Below are 23,005 nucleotides of genomic sequence, written 5' to 3'. Positions count from 1 at the left end.
ATGAAAATTCAAGTGTCAGTGTCAGATGTGGGCTGGTACAAGTGTAAGTTTGATGATGGGACAGAATCTGCAGAAAGAGAGCTGACAGTGAAAGGTAAGAAGCTGTCTCACTGTGATTGAAAAACATTATTATTGTTTTCAATGCTGCACCAAGAATCCAAAGAACAGGTCACAAACTCTCTAAACATCAAACATTCACTTATTAGCTTTTCTAAGCTTTCAGTTGCATTTCACTGTCTTCATCCAGTCGAGTTTTCTGTCTTCTTGCAGTAGATTTTACATGAAGTATTCATGATTCTCTTAAAATACTATCAAGTGCTGAACAACAAGTTAAGCTTTCATCTGCCTTCAACTAACCGATCAATAAACAGCCTGACAGTCCTCAATGTCAAGCAGCTCTTGTCACAAGAATCCTGGTGGCTGAGAGGCTGATTGCCTGATTGAATTATTTCAGATATTGGGTACACGTACTATCAGCCTTTTACTACTAGTGGTCCCTAGAAATGTGTTTAGTATTGAAACATATTTATCTTGATGTAAACAACTTTTCTCTGTTTTCTTGTGTTTTCTGTACTTGCAGCTGTTTGTGGGGTCAAAACTGTTCAACAAATCAGTTCATTGAAACAATAAGTGTTTTCATTGTGTCATGTAAAAATGTAAAAACATTTTTGATGGCATGTCCATGACAGTTATTTCCTTGTTTTATTGTTTTTCTAAACCAAACAGCAGGTAGACGTACAGTCACACTGACAGCAGACAGGACAGTCATACCACCTGGGGGCAGAGTGACACTGACATGTGCTGTGGAGGATCCTGCTGGCTTCAAATATCAGTGGTTCAAACAGACATCAGACTCTTCTGATAAAACTCCTCTTCCGACTGAAAATGTTTCTGAATCAAACAGAGTTATCTCACAAGGAGGCAAATACACCTGCTTTGGATGGAGAAGTGAACCAGCTGTCGTCACACCTGATAGTGATGCAGTCGTCATTGAGGAAACTGGTGAGTTTAGTATTTTCTAATGGAATAAACAACCGACAGTCTTTATGTTCTTAAACAATGTCCACAGTGTGAAGGGAAAGTGATTGTTAGTCATGTTAGCCCAGTACCTCTCACTTTTCTGACAAAAAAGTTTAAATATCCTTCATCATGTCAAGAATGGGCTACTGGTTTGACCTCCTTCAATTTGTTAACAGAAACAAAGAGTTGAGGATTCTTCCTTTATGCTGTTCAGATTTATTTTTAAATATCTGGAATTGGGTGAAAGACGTAGAGCTGAATGTAGGATTTGTGGACTGTCTGCGTTGACATCAAACACTGTTCTGCCAAATGCTTTTCAGTGGCTGAGATTGTTTTGTCTTGTTTTATTCTAGATTTAAACAGCTGGAATGGAGCCTGTGTTGTTTTGTTAAATATATTTCAAAATGTGGTCAAGCAGTGATGTCAAATGAACATCTTTCCTTATTAACTCCCCTTTTTTTTTTTATCTTTTGCAAATAATCTTTTATAAGGAGATTATAAAAAATATAGAATTCAGCCTGCATGATAAACTAGATATTAGACACGAGACTAACAAAGAGGGATAATGAAAATGTTCTTCCATACTGCTGTGGTCAAAACAGTCTAGTGTCTGTACTAAATGATTTGATTTTTGAAATGTTTGCTGCAGAACAGAACAACATGCATTCACATAATTAATACAGTGATTATAACAGAAGATGACGGCATTTTATCAGTTCAGTGTTTCATCCTGTTTGAATCCTAACTGTGTATTTATTATGTCAACAGTTTCCAACAGGGCCACTTTGACCCTTCAACCCAACTGGCCTCAGATATTCAGTGGTGAGACGATCACCCTCAGATGTGAGATCAAAGATGGAGGAGACACTGAGTGGACATATGAATGGTATAAAGACAACTTAAAGACAACTACAACATCCAATGAATACAGGATTATCAGTGCTACTGAGGCTCACAGTGGAGAACACAGGTGTAAAGGAAGAAGAGACTCATATTCCTCAACACGGTGGAGCGACGCCATCAAACTGACTGTATCATGTAAGTTGGACTATCTGTCATTCATACTGAAAATGTCATGTCTTAATGTTTTCATTAATCTAAATTAAACAGCAGGAAACATTTCTCTCCAACAATAATGATTTCTCTTAAATGAACTGAATGATTTTTTTCTATTTATATTTTTTAGCATTGCAACAAAATACCTGAAAAGCAGCCAGTAATCAGAGTACTGTAGTTTTTCCATCAGAAATGACAAAAGCATCTCAAATAACTCCCAGGCTGGAATGATACTGCACTTTAACACTGTTCTCCACAGTCAGAAGGTTCTGGGTGTGAAAGAAACATTTGGCCGACTGGTTGAGTTAACTCAGGTTAATCACAGTCAGGTTAGTTTATATGAATCACTTGAGTCGTCTACATCTCCTGTAAGTGATAGTGTCGATGGTCGTCTGTGTTATGTGTTCACTCTGTGATAGACAGTCTGTCCAGGATGTAACCTCGCTCTCATCAAATGTGAGCTGGGATAATCACCCTGTGACCCTGCAAAGGATAAGAGGCTACAGGTCATTGATAATTAAACAGTTGTCCTTCAACAATGAAAAACCACAGTGAAAGTGTTCAACTTGGCTCTTCAACACTGAAACACAAGGTTTTAACTTCACACATGTCACATTCAGTAGTGCAGCAGCTAATTCATTAAGAAACCCAGGAAAAGAGAGAGAGGCATGACATGCAAGAGAGGTTTAAACTAATATGTGTCCAGTATTTATACATTAATTCAGTGATAATATTAATGCAAATGTAAGTCTTATAATTCAAGTATTTCTTGTCTGTAGGGGCTGCACTATATAAACTGAAGTAAATCACAGTGACATTTATTTCCTTGTTTATGTCTTTGTTCTAAATCAAACAGCAAACAGACCAAAGGCTGAACTGAGGGCTGATGACAGAGACATTCCTGTAGGGGGCAGTGTGACCCTGACCTGCTCTGTGAACCCATCATCTGGTTGGAAATACTTCTGGTACAGAGGAGAGAAAACATCTGAACCTCTGACCACTCAACTCTCAGCTGGACGAATCAGAGTCTCACTTGGAGGAGTCTACTGGTGCAGAGGAGGAAGAGGAGAGCCAGTTTACTACACAGAGTACAGTGATCCAATCACTATCAGCAACAGTGGTGAGTTTGACATATTGTATTTATATTTGTTGATTTATTAGAAAAAAGACATGTTGAAGATTTAGCTTTGTATTTTCTGTTTCCTCACTATGAATTCTTGAACATGAACAGTTCACAACAAGGCTGTTGTGACTCTGCAGCCAAACTGGTCTGAAATATACAGAGGAGAGACGATCACTCTCAGATGTGAGATCAAAGATGGAGGAGACACTGAGTGGGAGTATGAATGGAAAACAACCAGCTCAGAAAAACCTTCAAATCTAAATGAACACAGAATATTTGCTACTGAATCCCACAGTGGAGACTACAGGTGTAAGGGCAGAAAGAAAAGTGAAAAGTCTTCAACAGATTGGAGTGATCCCTTCAAACTGACAGTATCAGACAGTAAGTCACATCACATTTCTTTCAAAGTGAAGATTATACAGTTCGTTAAAAGGCTGAATTAGTTCATATATATTTTTAAAGTAAATCTTCAGTATGTACTGATTGTGCAGAATGTATTTGATCCACTATCAATACATGTTTTCATTTCAAAAAATCATTTTCCAACAGAACCCCGGCCTGTCCTCACTGGGTCTCCATCATGGCTGAGTGCTGGAGCCTCAGTAACTCTGAACTGCAGTTTTAAAGATCAATCTGCAGGATGGAGGTTCTACTGGTATAAGACTGTTCCTGATATATCAAACTACTTCTACAGCTATGAGCTGCTACCTGGCAGCAGCAGAGGGACTGAACAGGATTCCTACATTGTTCATGGACAGACACACACAGCAGGATATATGTGCAGAGCTGGAAGAGGAGATCCAGTGTCTTACACATATTACAGTGAACCTGAGTTCGTCTGGTCTGCAGGTCAGTTTGTTTCTCTCTTAAGAAACAGATGTTATATCAGCTCTGTTCATCTTTTTTCTAAACGATGATAAACAAACAGTATCTTGAAAAAAAGTAAATTAATTTACTGTTGTCTGATGATCTTGTCTCTCTCGCTACCGTCAAGCTAAGCTTCATGCTTTCCACCTCACTGGGTGGAATTGACTTGTTTCCTTCTGTCCTCACTCTTTAACATAAAACACAAACAGATATGATATCTTGGCTAAAACTTTACTCTCATTTGCAAAAAGTACTTTAAGTCTGGATACTTAAGCTCTTCTTCTGCTTACAGCAGCTGTAGTCACTTGGTTGCCTATCATTTTAAAATGTATTAAAAATTATATCAAGAGGTCAAAGTTGAAATCATAATTTTACCAAAATACTGAACTTTGTTGTAATAAAAACAAAAACAAAGCTAAAGACTATTTGAATTGAGGCATTTTTTATATCTAACGATCTCTGTGCTCTGTCTGACCTCTTATCACATGTTGTTTTTCAGATTTTCACTCATCAGTGTCTCTCACAGTGAGTCCTGACAGAGCTCAACACTTCACCTCTGACTCTGTCTCACTGAGCTGTGAGGGAAACTCTACTGAGTGGAGAGTGAGGAGGTTATCAACTGAGGACAGATACCTGTCAGACTGCACCACCTGGAGGAGAATGACTGGATCTACATGCAAACTAAGAATTTACAGGCCCAGTGATGCAGTGTACTGGTGTGAGTCTGGATCAGGAGAGTTCAGCAACGCAGTCAACATCACTATACAGGGTATGATTTCATATATTTTGTTTTCTTTTACTTGTTATTTCAAACATCCCATTGTGTGTTGAGGAGTACCGGACACTGACATGTTAAGAGTTTTGCCCAACACTCTGCTTCATGATCTCTCTAGTAATTAATTCTTTTCACTTAATAAACATAGTTAAGTATTTAATCCCACTGTGATTTTAACCACGTATAAATATAGAATATAGATTTGTGGCTGATCTGTTCTTCAGGTTTTAGGTCCATGATCACCATTTAAAGTCCAGTGTGAAGGATTTAGTGACATTTAGCTGTTTGGTTGCAGATTCAGCCAACTGAAAGGGTTCTTGAACAGTAAGACACACAAGGTGTATGAAGATACAACGTCAGATTTTATGATCACTGTTAAATCAATGAGAAAAGTCAAAGAAAAAAAACCCAGTATGTGTCTTTTCTCATCTCTCTACATCCACTCATTCTCAAGTTCCTTGACCAGCTGATCTCTGACTGAAACCTCGTATTCTTTGACTGTTTAACAGATGGAGATATGATCCTGCTGAGTCCTGCCCGTCCTGTGACTGAGGGAGACTCTGTTAGTCTGAGCTGCAAATTAAGAAGACGAACATTTGACTCCATTGTGTTTTTCTATCACAATGAGAAACTGATTCAAAGTGACACCAGATGGGAGTTAAATCTCTCTGCAGTGTCAAAGTCAGATGAAGGATTCTACAAGTGTCAACACTCAGGACAAGAGTCAGCACAGAGCTGGATGTCAGTTCAGGGTGAGTAGGATTAAAACAATTATTCCATTTTCTTTATGTGAACTGTGTTTCTGTCTGAGAAAGAGACGTTGAATACTTAACTGAGTTTAAAGCAGCATTCATTTCAGATAACTTCCTCTGATAGATTCAGTAGAAAAGAGTGTTTCCATTGAGCTGAAGAAAGTTTCTAATTTCACACTGTATTCTGACATGTTTGTATATATTGTACTGTCAGTGTTTACTTGTGTATCACAACATGTGTTTTGAAATGGGGATCTTCATTGTAGACAATAAGTCACATCACATTTCTTTCAAAGTGAAGATTACACAGCTGATTAAAAGGCTGTTTTGGTTCATATTTATTTTGAAAGTAAATCTTCAGTATGTACTGATTGTGCAGAATGTATTTGATCCACTATCAATACATGTTTTCATTCTGAAAACTCGTTTTCCAACAGAACCCCGGCCTGTCCTCACTGTGTCTCCATCATGGCTGAGTGCTGGAGCCTCAGTAACTCTGAACTGCAGTGTTGAAGATCAATCTGCAGGATGGAGGTTCTACTGGTATAAGACTGTTCCTGATCCATCAAACAACTACTACAGCTATGAGCTGCTACCTGGCAGCAGCAGTGGGACTGAACAGGATTCCTACATTGTTCATGGACAGACACACACAGCAGGATATATGTGCAGAGCTGGAAGAGGAGATCCAGTGTCTTACACTTATTACAGTGAACCTAAGTTTGTCTGGTCTGCAGGTCAGTTTGTTTCTATCTCTTAAGAAACAGATGTTATATCAGCTCTGTTCATCTTTTTTCTAAATGATGATAAACAAACAGTAAAAAAAGAAAAAATAATTCACTGTGGTCTGATGATCTTGTCTGTCACTAGCGTCAAGCTAAACTTCATGCTTTCCACCTTACTGGGTGGAATTTACTTGTTTCCTTCTGTCCTCACTCTTTAACATAAAGCACAAACACAGAGATATGATATCTTGGCTAAAACTTTACTCTCATTTGCAAAAAGTACTTTTAGTCTGGATACTTAAGCTCTTCTTCTGCTTACAGCAGCTGTAGTCACTTGGTTGTCTATCATTTAAAATGTACTCAGAATTGTAGCAAGAGGTCAAAGTAGAAATCATAATTTCACCAAAATACTAAAATTTGTTGCAATAAAAACAAAACAAAGCTAAAGACTATTTTAATCGAGGCATTTCATATCTAAAGATCTCTGTGCTCTGTCTGACCTCTTATCACATGTTGTTTTTCAGATTTTCACTCATCAGCGTCTCTCACAGTGAGTCCTGACAGAGCTCAACACTTCACCTCTGACTCTGTCTCACTGAGCTGTGAGGGAAACTCTGCTGAGTGGAGAGTGAAGAGGTTATCAGCTGAGGACAGATACCTGTCAGACTGCTCCACCTGGAGGACAATGACTGGATCTACATGCAACATAGACACCTACAGGCGCAGTGATGCAGTGTACTGGTGTGAGTCTGGATCAGGAGAGTTCAGCAACGCAGTCAACATCACTATACAGGGTATGATTTAATTATCTTTTGTTTTTTTAGCTGTGAGGTTGCAGATTCAGCCAACTGAAAGGGTTCTTGAACAGTAAGACACACAAGGTGTATGAAGATAAAACGTCAGATTTTATGATCACTGTTAAATCAATGAGAAAAGTCAAAGAAAAAAACCCAGTATTTATCTCTTCTCATCTCTCTACATCCACTCATTCTCAAGTTCCTCGACCAGCTGATCTCTGACTGAAACCTCGTATTCTTTGACTGTTTAACAGATAAAAATATGATCCTGCTGAGTCCTGCCCGTCCTGTGACTGAGGGAGAGTCTGTTAGTCTGAGCTGCAAATTAAGAAGCCAAACATTTGACTCCACTGTGTTTTTCTATCACAATGAGAAACTGATTCAAAGTGACACCAGATGGGAGTTAAATATCTCTGCAGTGTCAAAGTCAGATGAAGGATTCTACAAGTGTCAACACTCAGGACAAGAGTCAGCACAGAGCTGGATGTCAGTTCAGGGTGAGTAGGATTAAAACAATTATTCCATTGTCTTTTATATGTGAACTGTTTCTGTGTGAGAAAGAAATTTAGCTGAATACTGAACTAAATTCAAAGTAGTTTTAGTTTCAGACACATTCATCTGTTGGTTTCCGTTGACTCTGATTAAAGCACTAATTCAGTTTTATTCATTAATAGTTCATATTTACTATTTATTACAACAGTGTCCAGGCCTGAAAGCTCTTCATTCCCTGTACTGTTGGTTGTTGGGCTGGTTTGTGGACTCGTTCTTGTTATTCCTCTGCTCGTGTTGTTTTGCTACAGAGCGTCCAATGGTGAGACCTTCTTCTTCTATTATTAGATGTTTTTTTAATTATTCAAATACACACACATACTCTGATCTCATGAGATAAAATAGCAGTATAACAACCATCTAACAACAAATGTCTTTTTCACAGATTCATACTTTGTCAGGTAGGTGCAACACTCTCTCATCTCATTTTGAACATAACATCAACACATGTTTATGTTCCTATTTAAATGTATTGTATCTGATACGTGTTGTAGACCAGTCCAGTCTGAGAGCGCCAACGCAGATCGTGTGGACTACGAGAATGATCATTACTCTGCTCTTCTCCATGGTAAGCAGTTAAACTTATCTTTATTTTTTACATATTATATTTTAAGTAATCTAAAAAAATCTTAGTTTGTTTAATAAGTATTGTTAATTAACCTTGGCTTGATATTTATTTCTCTGTAGGTGATGTTTGTCTCTATGAAACAGTCAGAGGCCGTCAAGAAGCTGAACATGGTACAGTTTATCCCTTTTTATTTAACATGGAGCTGTTAGAAATATAAGACAATTTAATTTAACTGTAAATGAGTTATTGACAATCCTTGAGCATATTTATTTGTCTGAATAACATATTTTAGACTGAGTTACACATCTAACAACAAATGTCTTTTCCACAGATTCAGTCTTTGTCAGGTAGGTGCAACACTCTCTCATCTCATTTTGAACATAACATCAACACATGTTTATGTTCCTATTTAAATGTATTGTATCTGATACGTGTTGTAGACCAGTCCAGTCTGAGAGTGCCAACGCAAATCGTGAGGACTACGAGAATGATCATTACTCCACTCTTCTCCATGGTAAGCAGTTAAACTAATATTATAAGTCTAATCTTACATATTTATACAGTGGGGTCCAAAAGTCTGAGACCATTGAAAATCTCTAATATTGTCACGTAAACCTGGAAATAATCAGAAAATGTTAAGAAAGTGTGAGTCTTAGCATCAAATCATTTCCAGACTCAAGGTTTCTAAAGGAGCAGTGCATGTAACAATATAAACTGTAAAACACTTCACAGAAACTGGATCAGTTGTATCCAAAGACAGACCCAAAGTGAGCACACTGTGGGAGAAAGATGTCCTACATACCCTGTATAAAGGTTAGGCCCGATAATGTATGGATGAGGGCATAGTGACGTCTGATCTATGAGTTTATATCTCATGGTCTTTGCAAACTTAGCAGTTGGAAGCTGCTGTAGACATGTTTACAAAACGGATCTCTGACTAACCAAGGCTGTTGTTTGTGTAAACTCATAGGATGGCCTTTGATCTATCTGCAGTAGCAGACTTACTGTCTTCTACACATTTTCTTTGTATTCCTCACTAAGTCAGAGGTGAGAAGCGCTGCAGTAACTTCCCACTTATTTGTTGTTAAACAGATAACTATGTATGGGAGGACTGCTTCCTGAGCTTAGAGGACATAACCTGAAACTAGAGAAGGTTTGGGAGGATTGACTTGACAATGCACTGTGCAGACAGTTGTGCTGTTATTTTGTTCCTCCATGATCATGTTTGTATAAACTACTTCGACGTAAGTCGTCGGTGTCTCTGAGTTTTCTTCATCTCTCAGCGAGCCGAAATTCCACAAGACACTTTCAGAAGATCAATAAATCAAGTTGTTCCCTGAAAGATAGAAAAGCAACTTCATCACAGATACAGAATTTGATAAATACACACACAAGAATCCAATCAGGTGAAGTCTGTCAAAGGAAAGCTGTCTTGTAGTTGTCTGGAGGGTGATTAGCCGTTCCTAAACCATTTCTTAGTTGGTGAAGCAAGACGAAAGACTGGAGGTGGGTTAAGAAATACCAGAATTATTCAAAGAATCAACTTTTAACTCAAATTGTTATATAAAAAATAATATTACATTCAAAACAAATGAAAAATAGAGTTGTTGCGTGGTCTCAGTCTTTTTGACTCTATAAACACATTTTAAATGATCAATACAATCTGAGGTCTCACATGATTCATTTGTTGTTTACAGTTAAAGTGATTAAATTAACCTTGACTTGATTTTCATTTCTCTGTAGGTGATGTTTGTCTCTATGACACAATCAGAGGCCGTCAAGAAGCTGAACATGGTACAGTTTATACCTTTTTATTTAACATGGAGGGATAGTGGTGGGAGAGAGAGAGAGAGAGGACAGAGTAAAATGTCACAAAGCATTTTTAATCCTGACATAAACCTCAATCTCTTTTTTGTTGACTTTGCTTTTTCTTTCAGGTCAATAAAGAAATCTGTATCAACTGAACCAATGGAGCGGACGACAACATGAAAAACTACATCTGTGTACTTTCACAGCTTTCATGTGATCACTGTGTGCAGCTGTGCTGTCCAAATAACAAACAGTATTTGGTAAAGTTAATCTAATAGCTGGTCATTTAAAATGAATGTATCATATGGTTTTAATCTTCTGTTGTATTTGGTATAAAGAGTTTAGATTATCACATTTAATAATTGAAATGTTTTGTTGTTTACGTCCGGTATGTTCTGACACCTTTGTTGTTGTTGTTTGTTGTTGCAAAGAACAAATATTATGTGTCGACACTCGGTACGAGGTGATTGTGCAACTTTAAAGTCAGCATCTTTTGTAGTTTTTGATTAAAAAGAGTTAAACTTTTATAACATTTAATGTATTTTATGTGAAATGAAAATCCTGTTACACAAACAAGCTTTCTTCTGTCATTTTAAAAATGGTTTGATATTCTCTATATTTCATGTTTTGTTTTGTTTTTTAGTTTCAAAATCAAAGTCAGGCGACTAAATGAAACCATTTTGGGGGTTTGAACATTGTTTGAAACATTTAAGATAATATTAGCGCAAAACTCAACAAAGTATATGAAAAAGGTCTGGTCATTTTAGACATTTTAATGTAGAAATGTTACATATTACTTCCTTGACATGTATTATACATATATCATTATCATTGTATCATTACCATTTCCAAGAGTGCCGTGACTATACTCAGTGGTAAATCAAGAAGAGGAATATTTTAGTTTTTCAGACCACTGTTCATTGACTATAACAGTAAGTCCTGACGGTGCAGCACTGAGCTGTACAGGGAGTCTTCTTCTTCTTAAAGGATGGTAATACAGTGTACCAGTGTGAGTTTACCAGGTAGCAATGATAAGGATATATGATTTAAGTTAATACAGAGACAGGTCAATGAAACTTCTTGAACTTTATTTTATATTAAGATGATCAGGTTGATGAGCAAGTCAGTCACTGTACTTGATAGACCTCAGTCACTGTGCAGCTGAAATAAAAGCTTTTCCACAGGTCACCACAGGGGGGTGCCAAACCACACTAACTGATACCGACACAATGCATGTGCTCCTTTTGACCTCTGAGACGAGGGCGGCTGTAGTTAAGTCCCAGGATGCCAAGTCAAGGTTACCTGTGAGCCTCATTCTCAAAAAGTTGTAGTCCTCTCTAAGTAATAACAACTTTGTGAACTTCTCTTATTTTAAACTTTTCATGTTCTTTGACTCTTTTGCAGCTAAAAATGTCACCCTGCTTTACTCGACTCAACTTCTACCACAAGAGAGAAAAAAACAACAACTTCGAAGGTGTGAATGATGACACTGTCTAATTCTTGGTATGTCAGCATCACGTCTTTGTGTGAAATTGTCAAAAAATAGTCATGCTGATGAGAACTGACTTTGTGTGTTCCTTCTCACGCTCACAGTTTATTTTAGTATTTTGTTCATTTGATGTTATTTTCCCTCATGATTATCCTATTTGATATCTAGACTCATTGTAGTAACATGAGGCAAAAACAAAGGCAACTCAGTTTACAGATATCTTTACTCCATCTTATAAGGCTGCAGCTCACAGGCCAGGTTACATCTTAAAGATCAAAAGTTGTGAAACATTGATAGCTAATATAATACTTGGCCCTTTTAGATTAATATCTGAGGACACCTGACTGACAATCTTTTCTAATTTGTTAAATTTAATTATTTTACTGAAATTCCTTATTCTGAAGTCAAACAAGAAGCTATTTTACTCTGGTGAGTGTTTGCCAATGTAGTATTTTAAAGAAAATTGTATAGGTGACATAGTGTACACATAACACAGGCCCACAACAAAACACAGGCAGTGTGGATGCATGAACTGTCAGCTTTTACTGCATAAAATGCACAAATATACCTGCAATAAAATGTTAGTATGTGGTCTGATATGATTAATGTTGTGTTTCATTACGTGCAATAATTACTATTAATGCCACTTTTTCATTTCACATTATTTATGGACGAGCAAGAAACCTTTGCGTGTCATCACTTTAGGGTGGTTTTGCCACCACTTCACCCACAGGAAGTGGCTGAGCTCGGTAAAAACAGAAATAGTGTCATGAAGAGAGCAGAAAGCCCTCTCTCACAGCTCCACTCTGTTCAATTGTCTCTCATCATTCACTACTGTACATTTTCTTTCTGATATAAGGTCCCATGAGGTCGACCAGAAGGGGCCTGACTTCTTTCTGCTTCGACATCATGAGTTACTGAGTGTAGATTGATGAGGGAAAACTGAATCTAATGGATTTAAGCATGAGGCTGCAACATAAGAAAATGTGATAAAGGTGGAGGTACCTAAATACTTTCTGACTGCACTGTGTATACACACAACACACACCCTCATTGAAATACAGGTACTGTGGATGCAAGAATTGATGGACAACATAACATGTACAGATTAGCTAACAATAAATTGTTAGTGTGATTTAATCAGATTAAATCACACTAACATTTTGTTTTTTGGATGTGAAATAAGGACAAGGAACAAACCTTTGTGAGGGAGATGAGCTAATAATTTATTCACAGTGGACAGGAAGCGTAAATATGTCAAAGTATGCTGCGGTCAAAGCCACTGCAGTTGTTTGAGCTTTGTGTGAAAAGGAAGTAAGAACAGAGTCAGAACTGCATCCAGAAGAAGACGTTGATGAAAAACTCTGCTCTCACATTTATAAGAAATTTAACTTCTATTTTCTTTTTGCTGCATTTTAATACAAAGTAGGAAGTTTGATCAGAAGCAGAACGACAGTGTCGGTGCTGGATGTGAAGATGGGTCACACTCTGCTCGGTGTGCTCGGGTTACTCTGTGAGTACATCTGACTTTCTATGTGATGTTCAGTATTTATATCAGTGTAGTAGTTGTGTAGGCAGGACCTTTGTTGCTGATTTGGCTTGGTTCAGATTGGAGGATTATGTCCATACCTGGACAATACATGTACAGTATATGATCTAAGGTATTATGTATATAGCTGTGGAGTTACATTTATTGCTTATTTTACTGGGCCTCTATATATTGAAGAGTTTTTAAATGTGTTTCCCACCTCTGAAACTCTGTAGCAGAATATCATCACAGAAATGTGTGATACTGTTGATTGATAAACAATAGTTGCCACTGATGAAACTCCAGCTGGATTTTGTATTTGATTCTGGTCTAATGAAGTTTTCATCTTTATTTTAGTGCTGAATACACTCCTGTACGGACATGCTGAAGGTGACTAGTTATCTTTTCTATATTTACTGATCATGTTTGTCCTATATGTCACCTACTGTGTCACTCTTGATCACTTGTTTTTGCAGTTGTGTTTTTCCATATATGTTTCATTTTACTCAGTGCACATTATGAAATGACTTGATTAGTGCTCAATTGTTAAGAGAAGCTACTTGGAAAGCGTAGCTCTGCATGATACCACTGACTTCACACTGGAATAAGTTTAGTGACTGTAAAGCTACTTTAGTTTGGTTCACTGAAGCTGTGTAGAAAAAGCTGTTCAAACTGCTTTGTTAGAAAGATCAAATGAACAAAACATTATCTAAACCTGATACAAAATTATAACAGAATATTACACAAAAAAGTCACAAAAATGATGAGTCTGTTACCTATTTGATCATTTTAATAGAGCAGGATTATGAAGAAGGAGATTAGTCTGATGAGGGGAAAGAACCAACAGGTGATACAGTCACTTACAACAGTCTGTCACTCACTCAGACATTCTGGGCAGTGACATGGTGTGTTTGCTGCCTCATGCTGTGTTCCTTGGTATTACCTCTGGGAGCTGCAACAGTCACAAGTTTCCAAATGCTTCACAAAGAGATGACTGACAAATTATAAACCAAAATGTTTTAAATAATCTAAGTAATCGTAAGTTTTTGAAAAAGTACAAACCTCCAGATCAGTTTCAATGCTCTTTGGCATAATTTCTGTATGTCTTTAAACTTTATTACTCTATAGTCTCTATGTATGAGTAATAAAATCACTGTTAACTGTATCCAGCAGAGAAACAATCAGAGAAGAAAAGTGAGAAAAGAAAGGCAGAGTTCAGCTGTTCACATCAAGAGATTCATATAAATAAATAAACGTTGTTTTTCACAACAAACCATCAGACATCTTGTCTTTGTGAAAGCCAAATACAGGACTCGACCATAAAAATAACCCGTCCTGTGTGTACACAGCAAAGCAACATTCTTATAACTGTTGTACCAAGTTAAATAGGTAAATAAACTTTTACTGCTTCCTCAAATCCTCCTTAATTTTGAATGTTCTTGATACAATTTTGAAACATATTTAGTATTGATGTAATATCACTGCTAAATAACTTGTATGTTGTCAGATAAATCATATGTTCCTTTGATTGGACATCCAGAACAGGAGAAATGAAAATTCAAGTGTCAGTGTCAGATGAGGGCTGGTACAAGTGTACGTTGGATGATGGGACAGAATCTGCAGAAAGAGAGCTGACAGTGAAAGGTAAGAAGCTGTCTCACTGTGATGAAAAAACATTATTATTGTTTTCAATGCTGCACCAAGAATCCAAAGACTTATTAGCTTTTCTAAGCTTTCAGTTGCATTTCACTGTCTTCATCCAGTCGAGTTTTCTTTCTTCTTCCAGTAGATTCTACATGAAGTATTCATGATTCTCTTAAAATACTATCAAGTGCTGAACAACAAGTTAAGCTTTCATCTGCCTTCAACTAACCGATCAATAAACAGCCTGACAGTCCTCAATGTCAAGCAGCTCTTGTCACAAGAATCCTGGTTCAAGATTCAGGATTCAAGATTGCCTTCATTGTCATTGGACATTAACATGTCAATGAAATTTCCATTGCAACCCCCGTGTAAGAAGATAATAAAATAGTAAAATAAGAAAGAGCATGCAACAAAAAAAATAGAATATGTATAAATATGGCTGAGAGGCTGATTGCCTGATTGAATTATTTCAGATATTGGGTACACGTACTATCAGCCTTTTACTACTAGTGGTCCCTAGAAATGTGTTTGGTATTGAAACATATTTATCTTGATGTGAACAACTTTTCTCTGTTTTCTTGTGTTTTCTGTACTTGCAGCTGTTTGTGGGGTCAAAACTGTTCAACAAATCAGTTCATTGAAACAATAAGTGTTTTCATTGTGTTATGTAAAAATGTAAACACATTTTTGATGGCATGTTCATGACAGTAGTTTCCTTGTTTTATTGTTTTTCTAAACCAAACAGCACGTAGACGTACAGTCATACTGACAGCAGACAGGACAATCATACCACCGGGGGGCAGTGTGACACTGACATGTGCTGTGGAGGATCCTGCTGGCTTCAAATATCAGTGGTTCAGACAGACATCAGACTCTTCTGGAAAAACTCCTCTTCAGACTGAAAATGTTTCTGAATCAAACAGAGTTATCTCACAAGGAGGCACATACACCTGCTATGGATGGAGAAGTGAACCAGATGTCATCACACCTGATAGTAATGCAGTCGTCATTGAGGAAACTGGTGAGTTTAGTATTTTCTAATGGAATAAACAACCTACAGTCTTTATGTTCTTAAACAATGTCCACAGTGTGAAGGGAAAGTGATTGTTAGTCATGTTAGCCCAGTACCTCTCACTTTTCTGACAAAAATGTTTAAATATCCTTCATCAGGTCAAGAATGGGCTACTGGTTTGACCTCCTTCAATTTGTTAACAGAAACAAAGAGTTGAGGATGCTTCCTTTATGCTGTTCAGATTTATTTTTTAAATATCTGGAATTGGGTGAAAGACGTAGAGCTGAATGTAGGATTTGTGGACTGTCTGCGTTGACATCAAACACTGTTCTGCCAAATGCTTTTCAGTGGCTGAGATTGTTTTGTCTTGTTTTATTCTAGATTTAAACAGCTGGAATGGAGCCTGTGTTGTTTTGTTAAATATATTTCAAAATGTGGTCAAGCAGTGATGTCAGATGAACATCTTTCCTTATTAACTCCCCTTTTTTTATCTTTTGCAAATAATCTTTTATAAGGAGATTGTTCATAAGGAAAATTTTACACAGTACTGCTGCTAATACTGTAGTTGTGAACAAGAGGAAGTGGAGGTGGCTGGGAAAACACACAATCAGCATGTTGTGCTGGGAGTTAAACATTAATGTTATTAATGCCAAAATCACTACATGTTTTTATTTTCAGCAGATTTTAATTCGAACAAACTTTAAATCCTAATGTTAAAAAGGTGTTGATGTGTTCATAAAGGCCTTTTACCATCAAACCATTTAAAATAAAAAACTATCAGCCTGCATGATAAACTAGGTATTAGACACAAGACTACCAAAGAGGGATAATGAAGATGTTCTTCCACATTGCTGTGGTCAAAACAGTCTAGTGTCTGTACTAAATGATTTGATTTTTGAAATGTTTGCTGCAGAACAGAACAACATGCATTCACATAATTAATACAGTGATTATAACAGAAGATGACAGCATTTTATCTCCTCAGTGTTTCATCCTGTTTGAATCCTAACTGTGTATTTTTTATGTCAACAGTTTCCAACAAGGCCACTTTGACCCTTCAACCCAACTGGCCTCAGATATTCAGTGGTGAGACGATCACCCTCAGATGTGAGATCAAATATGGAGGAAACACTGAGTGGACGTATGAATGGTATAAAGACAACTTAAAGACAACTACAACATCCAATGAATACAGGATCATCAGTGCTACTGAGGCTCACAGTGGAGAACACAGGTGTAAAGGAAGAAGAGACTCATATTTCTCAACAGAGTGGAGTGACGTCATCAAACTGACTGTATCATGTAAGTTGGACTATCTGTCATTCATACTGAAAATGTCATGTTTTAATGTTTTCATTGAAGTCTCTTAAATGAACTGAATGATTTAAAAAAAAAAAACGTTTTAGCATTGGAACAAAATACCTGAAAAGCAGCCAGTAATCAGAGTACTGTAGTTTTTCCATCAGAAAGGACAAAAGCATCTCAAATAACTTCCAGGCTGGAATGATGCTGCACTTTAACACTGTTCTCCACAGTCAGAAGGTTCTGGCTGTGAAAGAAACATTGGCCGACTGGTTGAGTTAACTCAGGTTAATCACAGTCAGGTTAGTTTAGATGAATCACTTGAGTCGTCTACATCTCCTGTAAGTGATAGTGTCGATTGTTGTCTGTGTTATGTGTTCACTCTGTGATAGACTGACAGTCTGTCCAGGATGTAACCTCGCTCTCATCAAATGTGAGCTGGGATAATCACCCTGTGACCCTGCAAAGGATAAGAGGCTACAGATCATTGATAATTAAACAGTTGTCCTTCAACAATGAAAAACCACAGTGAAAGTGTTCAACTTGGCTCTTCAACACTGAAACACAAGGTTTTACCTTCACAAATGTAACATTCAGTAGTGCAGCAGCTAATTCATTAAGAAACCCAGGAAAAGAGAGAGGGGCATGACATGCAAGAGAGGTTTAAACTAATATGTGTCCAGTATTTATAAATTAATTCAGTGATAATATTAATGCAAATGTTAGTCTTATAATTCAAGTATCTCTTGTCTGTAGGGGCTGCACTATATAAACTGAAGTAAATCACAGTGACATTAATTTCCTTGTTTATGTCTTTGTTCTAAATCAAACAGCAAACAGACCAAAGGCTGAACTGAGGGCTGATGACAGAGACATTCCTGTAGGGGGCAGTGTGACCCTGACCTGCTCTGTGAACCCATCAGCTGGTTGGAAATACTTCTGGTACAGAGGAGAGAAAACCTCTGAACATCTGACCACTCAACTCTCAGCTGGACGAAGAAGTGTCTCACATGGAGGAGTCTACTGGTGCAGAGGAGGAAGAGGAGAGCCAGTTTACTACACAGAGTACAGTGATCCAATCACTATCAGCAACAATGGTGAGTTTGACATATATTGTATTTATATTTGTTGATTTATTAGAAAAAAGACATGTTGAAGATTTAATTTTGTCATTTTTGTTTCCTCACTGTGAATTCTTGAACATGAACAGTTCACAACAAGGCTGTTGTGACTCTGCAGCCAAACTGGTCTGAAATATACAGAGGAGAGACGATCACTCTCAGATGTGAGATCAAAGATGGAGGAGACACTGAGTGGGAGTATGAATGGAAAACAACCAGCTCAGAAAAACCTTCAAATCTAAATGAACACAGAATATGTGCTACTGCATCCCATGGTGGAGACTACTGGTGTAAGGGCAGAAAGAAAAGTGAAAAGTCTTCAACAGATTGGAGTGATCCCTTCAAACTGACAGTATCAGACAGTAAGTCACATCACATTTCTTTCAAAGTGAAGATTATACAGCTCATTAAAAGGCTGTTTTGGCTCATATATATTTTTAAAGTAAATCCTCAGTGTGTACTGATTGTGCAGAATGTATTTGATCCACTATCAATGCATGTTTTCATTCTGAAAAATCATTTTCCAACAGAACCCCGGCCTGTCCTCACTGTGTCTCCATCATGGCTGAGTGCTGGAGCCTCAGTAACTCTGAACTGCAGTGTTGAAGATCCATCTGCAGGATGGAGGTTCTACTGGTATAAGACTGCTCCTGATCCATCAAACAACTACTACAGCTATGAGCTGCTACCTGGCAGCAGCAGTGGGACTGAACAGGATTCCTACATTGTTCATGGACAGACACACACAGCAGGATATGTGTGCAGAGCTGGAAGAGGAGATCCAGTGTCTTACACGTATTACAGTAAACCTGAGTTTGTCTGGTCTGCAGGTCAGTTTGTTTCTATCTCTTAAGAAACAGATGTTATATCAGCGCTGTTCATCTTTTTTCTAAATGATGATAAACAAACAGTTAAAAAAGAAAAAATAATTCACTGTGGTCTCATGATCTTGTCTCTCTCACTTGCGTCAAGCTAAACTTCACACTTTCCACCTTACTGGGTGGAATTTACTTGTTTCCTTCTGTCCTCACTCTTTAACATAAAACACAAACAGATATGATATCTTGGCTAAAACTTTACTCTCATTTGCAAAAAGTACTTTTAGTCTGGATACTTAAGCTCTTCTTCTGCTTACAGCAGCTGTAGTCACTTGGTTGTCTATCATTAAAAATGTATTCAAAATGGTATCAAGACGTCAAAGTAGAAATAATAATTTTACCAAAATATTGAAATTTGTTGCAATAAAAACAAAACAAAGCTAAAGACTATTTGAATTGAGGCATTTCATATCTAAAGATCTCTGTGCTCTGTTTGACCTCTTATCACATGTTGTTTTTCAGATTTTCACTCATCAGCGTCTCTCACAGTGAGTCCTGACAGAGCTCAACACTTCACCTCTGACTCTGTCTCACTGAGCTGTGAGGGAAACTCTACTGAGTGGAGAGTGAAGAGGTTATCAGCTGAGGACAGATACCTGTCAGACTGCTCCACCTGGGGGACAAAGACTGGATCTACATGCAACATAAAAACTTACAGGTGCAGTGATGCAGTGTACTGGTGTGAGTCTGGATCAGGAGAGTTCAGCAGCGCAGTCAACATCACTATACAGGGTATGATTTTATTATATTTTCTTTTTCTTTTACTTGTTATTTCAAACATCCCATTGTGTGTTGAGGAGTACAGGACACTGACATGTTAAGAGTTTTGTCCAACACTCTGCTTCATGATCTCTCTAGTAATTAATTGTTTTCACTTAATAAACATAGTTAAATATTTAATCACACTGTGATTTTAACCATGTATAAATATAGAATATAGATTTGTGGCTGATCTGTTCTTCAGGTTTTAGGTCCATGATCACCATTTAAAGTCCAGTGTGAAGGATTTAGTGACATTTAGCTGTGAGGTTGCAGATTCAGCCAACTGAAAGGGTTCTTGAACAGTAAGACACACAAGGTGTATGAAGATAAAAGTCAGATTTTATGATCACTGTTAAATCAATGAGAAAAGTCAAAGAAAAAAACCCAGTATGTATCTTTTCTCATCTCTCTACATCCACTCATTCTCAAGTTCCTCGACCAGCTGATCTCTGACTGAAACCTCGTATTCTTTGACTGTTTAACAGATAAAAATATGATCCTGCTGAGTCCTGCCCGTCCTGTGACTGAGGGAGATTCTGTTAGTCTGAGCTGCAAATTAAGAAGCCAAACATTTGACTCCACTGTGTTTTTCTATCACAATGAGAAACTGATTCAAAGTGACACCAGATGGGAGTTAAATATCTCTGCAGTGTCAAAGTCAGATGAAGGATTCTACAAGTGTCAACACTCAGGACAAGAGTCAGCACAGAGCTGGATGTCAGTTCAGGGTGAGTAGGATTAAAACAATTATTCCATTTTCTTTATGTGAACTGTGTTTCTGTCTGAGAAAGAAACTTTGTATTTGTTTGTGTTTTTGTCTTTACTATGGCTTAATGTACACAACTCTGACATCCATTAAAGCACTTTGTAAATTCAGTTTTAGAAACGTGCTATATAAGTTTATTAACAGTTGTTAATTGTTATTTATTGCAGCAGTGTCCAGGCCTGAAAGCTCTTCATTTCCTGTACCGTTGATTGTTGGGCTGGTTTGTGGAATCGTTCTTATTTTTCTTCTTCTGCTCCTGTTGTATCGCTACAGACCTTCCAAGGGTGAGACCTTCTTCTTCTATTATTAGATGTTTGGTGTTCATGTTGAATTGAAATACACAGACATATTCTGGTCTGATGAGATAGAACAGCAGTACAACAACTTACAATACAAAACCATGTAACAACAAATCTTCATCTGTTTTACAGATACATGCTTCAATAGGTTGGTGCAAAACTGTTTTGTCACATTTTGAAAATAACAGCACAACATTCAATGTTCCTGTTTATTAAATATTTTGTATTTGCTTCATGTTTTAGGCCAATCCAGTTTGAGAGCTCCAACACTGATCAGAATGAGGCTCAGTGCAACGAATACTCCTCTCCTCAACATGGTAAACATTAAAAATAATCTTATTTTCATAAGATATACAGTATATATATGCCTTTTCTTTAGTATCATACAATTAAAAAGATGACTGACTGTGGCTTGTTTTCTCTGCTCTGTAGGTGATGTCTGTCTGTATGAATCAGTCAAACACTCTGAAGACACTGAAAATGGTACAGTTTATATCTTTTATTAACATGCATTGCAGAAACACTGTTAAATTTAAGTGAAAAGATTTATGGTTGACAGCAGTGAGATCACTTTCATTACTTCAGATTAGTCAGGATCATTGACTGTATATAAAGATGGACGACATGACAGCTCCCCAAAGTGAAGCCAGAACATCTTGAACTGCTGGTTAGCATTTAGCTCAAAGCATTGCTTTACCTCCAGCCTGAGAGGTGTGTTAGCATCGATTTAGACAATTTCCTTATTTTCAGTGTGTGTTGTGAAAATATCACCTTTGATGACACGTGACTATTAATGATGTGGTTACTTTGAAAATGTGTCTTTTTCATCACGTATCTACATCACTGTGTCTGCAGCACATGTGTCATCATTGCTGTCTAGATGTACCATATGTTCTACTCTGGATCATGTACTGTTTCTGAATCTATTGAGGTTCTGCAGTGAACGTTAGAAATGCAACCACTGCATGAATTAAGAGAACTGATTCCAAGTGATCGATATAAAATCCTGTAACTAAATATGTACATTTCAGTTGCAGGTGGATCCCAGGACGTCACATATTCTTCAGTTGAATTTAAACACGTTGGGAAGAAGGGTGAGTTCTCTAAATAAAGGCAATAAATAGAAATATCTTTAGTGTAAAAGTATTGATTTATTTTTTTTCTGTATGGATTCATGTGATCGTCTTCACAGGGAAGCAACATACACCAGAGGAGACATCAATTTACTCTGATGAGAGGACAGGAGCTGCAGGTACAGTCAATTACAACAGTCATGTTCAAAGTCTGGTTTGAAATGTTGCATATTCTCTGGTCTTTCACACTTTGGTGTTGGTGTTGTGATGAGAAATAATTTTGAAATATTTTGATTTTCATTTAAACATCAGACGGCAAAATGTATTTTATTTTTATTCTACCTGTCAATCCATCTGTTCATCCATCCAGCCGTACAGGGCCGTAGTGTGTACGTCTGTGGAGCAAACAAACCCTAACATCTGCCCTCTGTTTCAGACGACAATCTGTTGTATGCCCAAGTCTTCAGCCACAGTAAAGACAAAGGCAAGAAGAATGCATCCACCTGCAGTCGTTATCATCCAACATGTTGGTCTTGGTTCAGCTGTTTGTTGTTACTTATTGTTTTTATGACTCATATTTCTTTTAAGTGATGTATTGTTTATTATCTGCATTGCTTAAGAACAATTTATTTTATTTTATACATAACTGAATTCTGTAAAAATGTAAACTACTCCAGTGGAGACGTTAACGCTGACAGTGTTCATGTCTTATCTCCATTTATAGGAAAATCAGCTCCTGCAGCAACTGATGAAACTGTTTATTCTGAAGTCAAAGCGGGATCATCTCTCGGTAATAATGCTGCCGTATAATGTCCATACTGTGATGACATCTTCCACAGCTGATTAAATGGATAAAAGCCAGATTAACATGTCAGAAAGCATCTTGAGTAAACCAATACCTTTGTTTTTTGTGTTTTTCTTCCAGGTCTGTAAGGAGAGACGAGAGGAGGAAGAGGAAAATTGTTGATGTGGTGGAAATTCTTATTTCCCCTTGTAGAGAAGTGAACAAACAAAAGATGAATCAACAAATGATTGTCTTTTGTGTTAAAATAGTAAGATAGAAAAATAGAGAATAACAGAGTCAATCTAT

At 37.3% G+C, this 23,005-nt stretch overlaps 1 protein-coding gene across 1 annotated transcript; it reads left to right on the top strand.

The window, feature by feature from the left end:
- LOC141003298 (basement membrane-specific heparan sulfate proteoglycan core protein-like) lies at positions 1-21,170 on the top strand. The gene is made up of 24 exons (XM_073474624.1): positions 1-94; positions 730-1,002; positions 1,789-2,058; positions 2,933-3,196; positions 3,308-3,580; positions 6,031-6,330; positions 6,843-7,112; positions 7,370-7,612; positions 8,050-8,065; positions 8,159-8,232; positions 8,352-8,402; positions 8,564-8,579; positions 8,673-8,746; positions 9,976-10,026; positions 15,448-15,723; positions 16,747-17,016; positions 17,850-18,113; positions 18,227-18,499; positions 18,668-18,967; positions 19,478-19,747; positions 20,263-20,505; positions 20,711-20,827; positions 20,975-20,990; positions 21,086-21,170. Exons 1-24 carry the CDS (start codon positions 1-3, stop codon positions 21,168-21,170), a joined length of 4,383 nt encoding a protein of 1,460 aa, XP_073330725.1.
- Positions 21,171-23,005: the final 1,835 nt, after the last annotated feature.

Source organism: Pagrus major, chromosome 10 (genome assembly GCF_040436345.1).
Source record: "Pagrus major chromosome 10, Pma_NU_1.0".
Lineage (NCBI taxonomy): Eukaryota > Metazoa > Chordata > Actinopteri > Spariformes > Sparidae > Pagrus > Pagrus major.
This window is presented reverse-complemented; position numbering and strand designations above follow the sequence as displayed.

What these genes read in the sequence shown, in the direction of transcription:
- LOC141003298 (XM_073474624.1), top strand. Translation starts at nt 1, where the DNA reads ATGAAAATTCAAGTGTCAGTGTCAGATGTGGGCTGGTACAAGTGTAAG. An exon ending in TAAGTTTGTCTGGTCTGCAG is followed by an intron (nt 6,331 to 6,842) that starts GTCAGTTTGTTT and finishes GTTGTTTTTCAG; the next exon opens with ATTTTCACTCATCAGCGTCT. An exon ending in TTACTCTGCTCTTCTCCATG is followed by an intron (nt 8,233 to 8,351) that starts GTAAGCAGTTAA and finishes ATTTCTCTGTAG; the next exon opens with GTGATGTTTGTCTCTATGAA.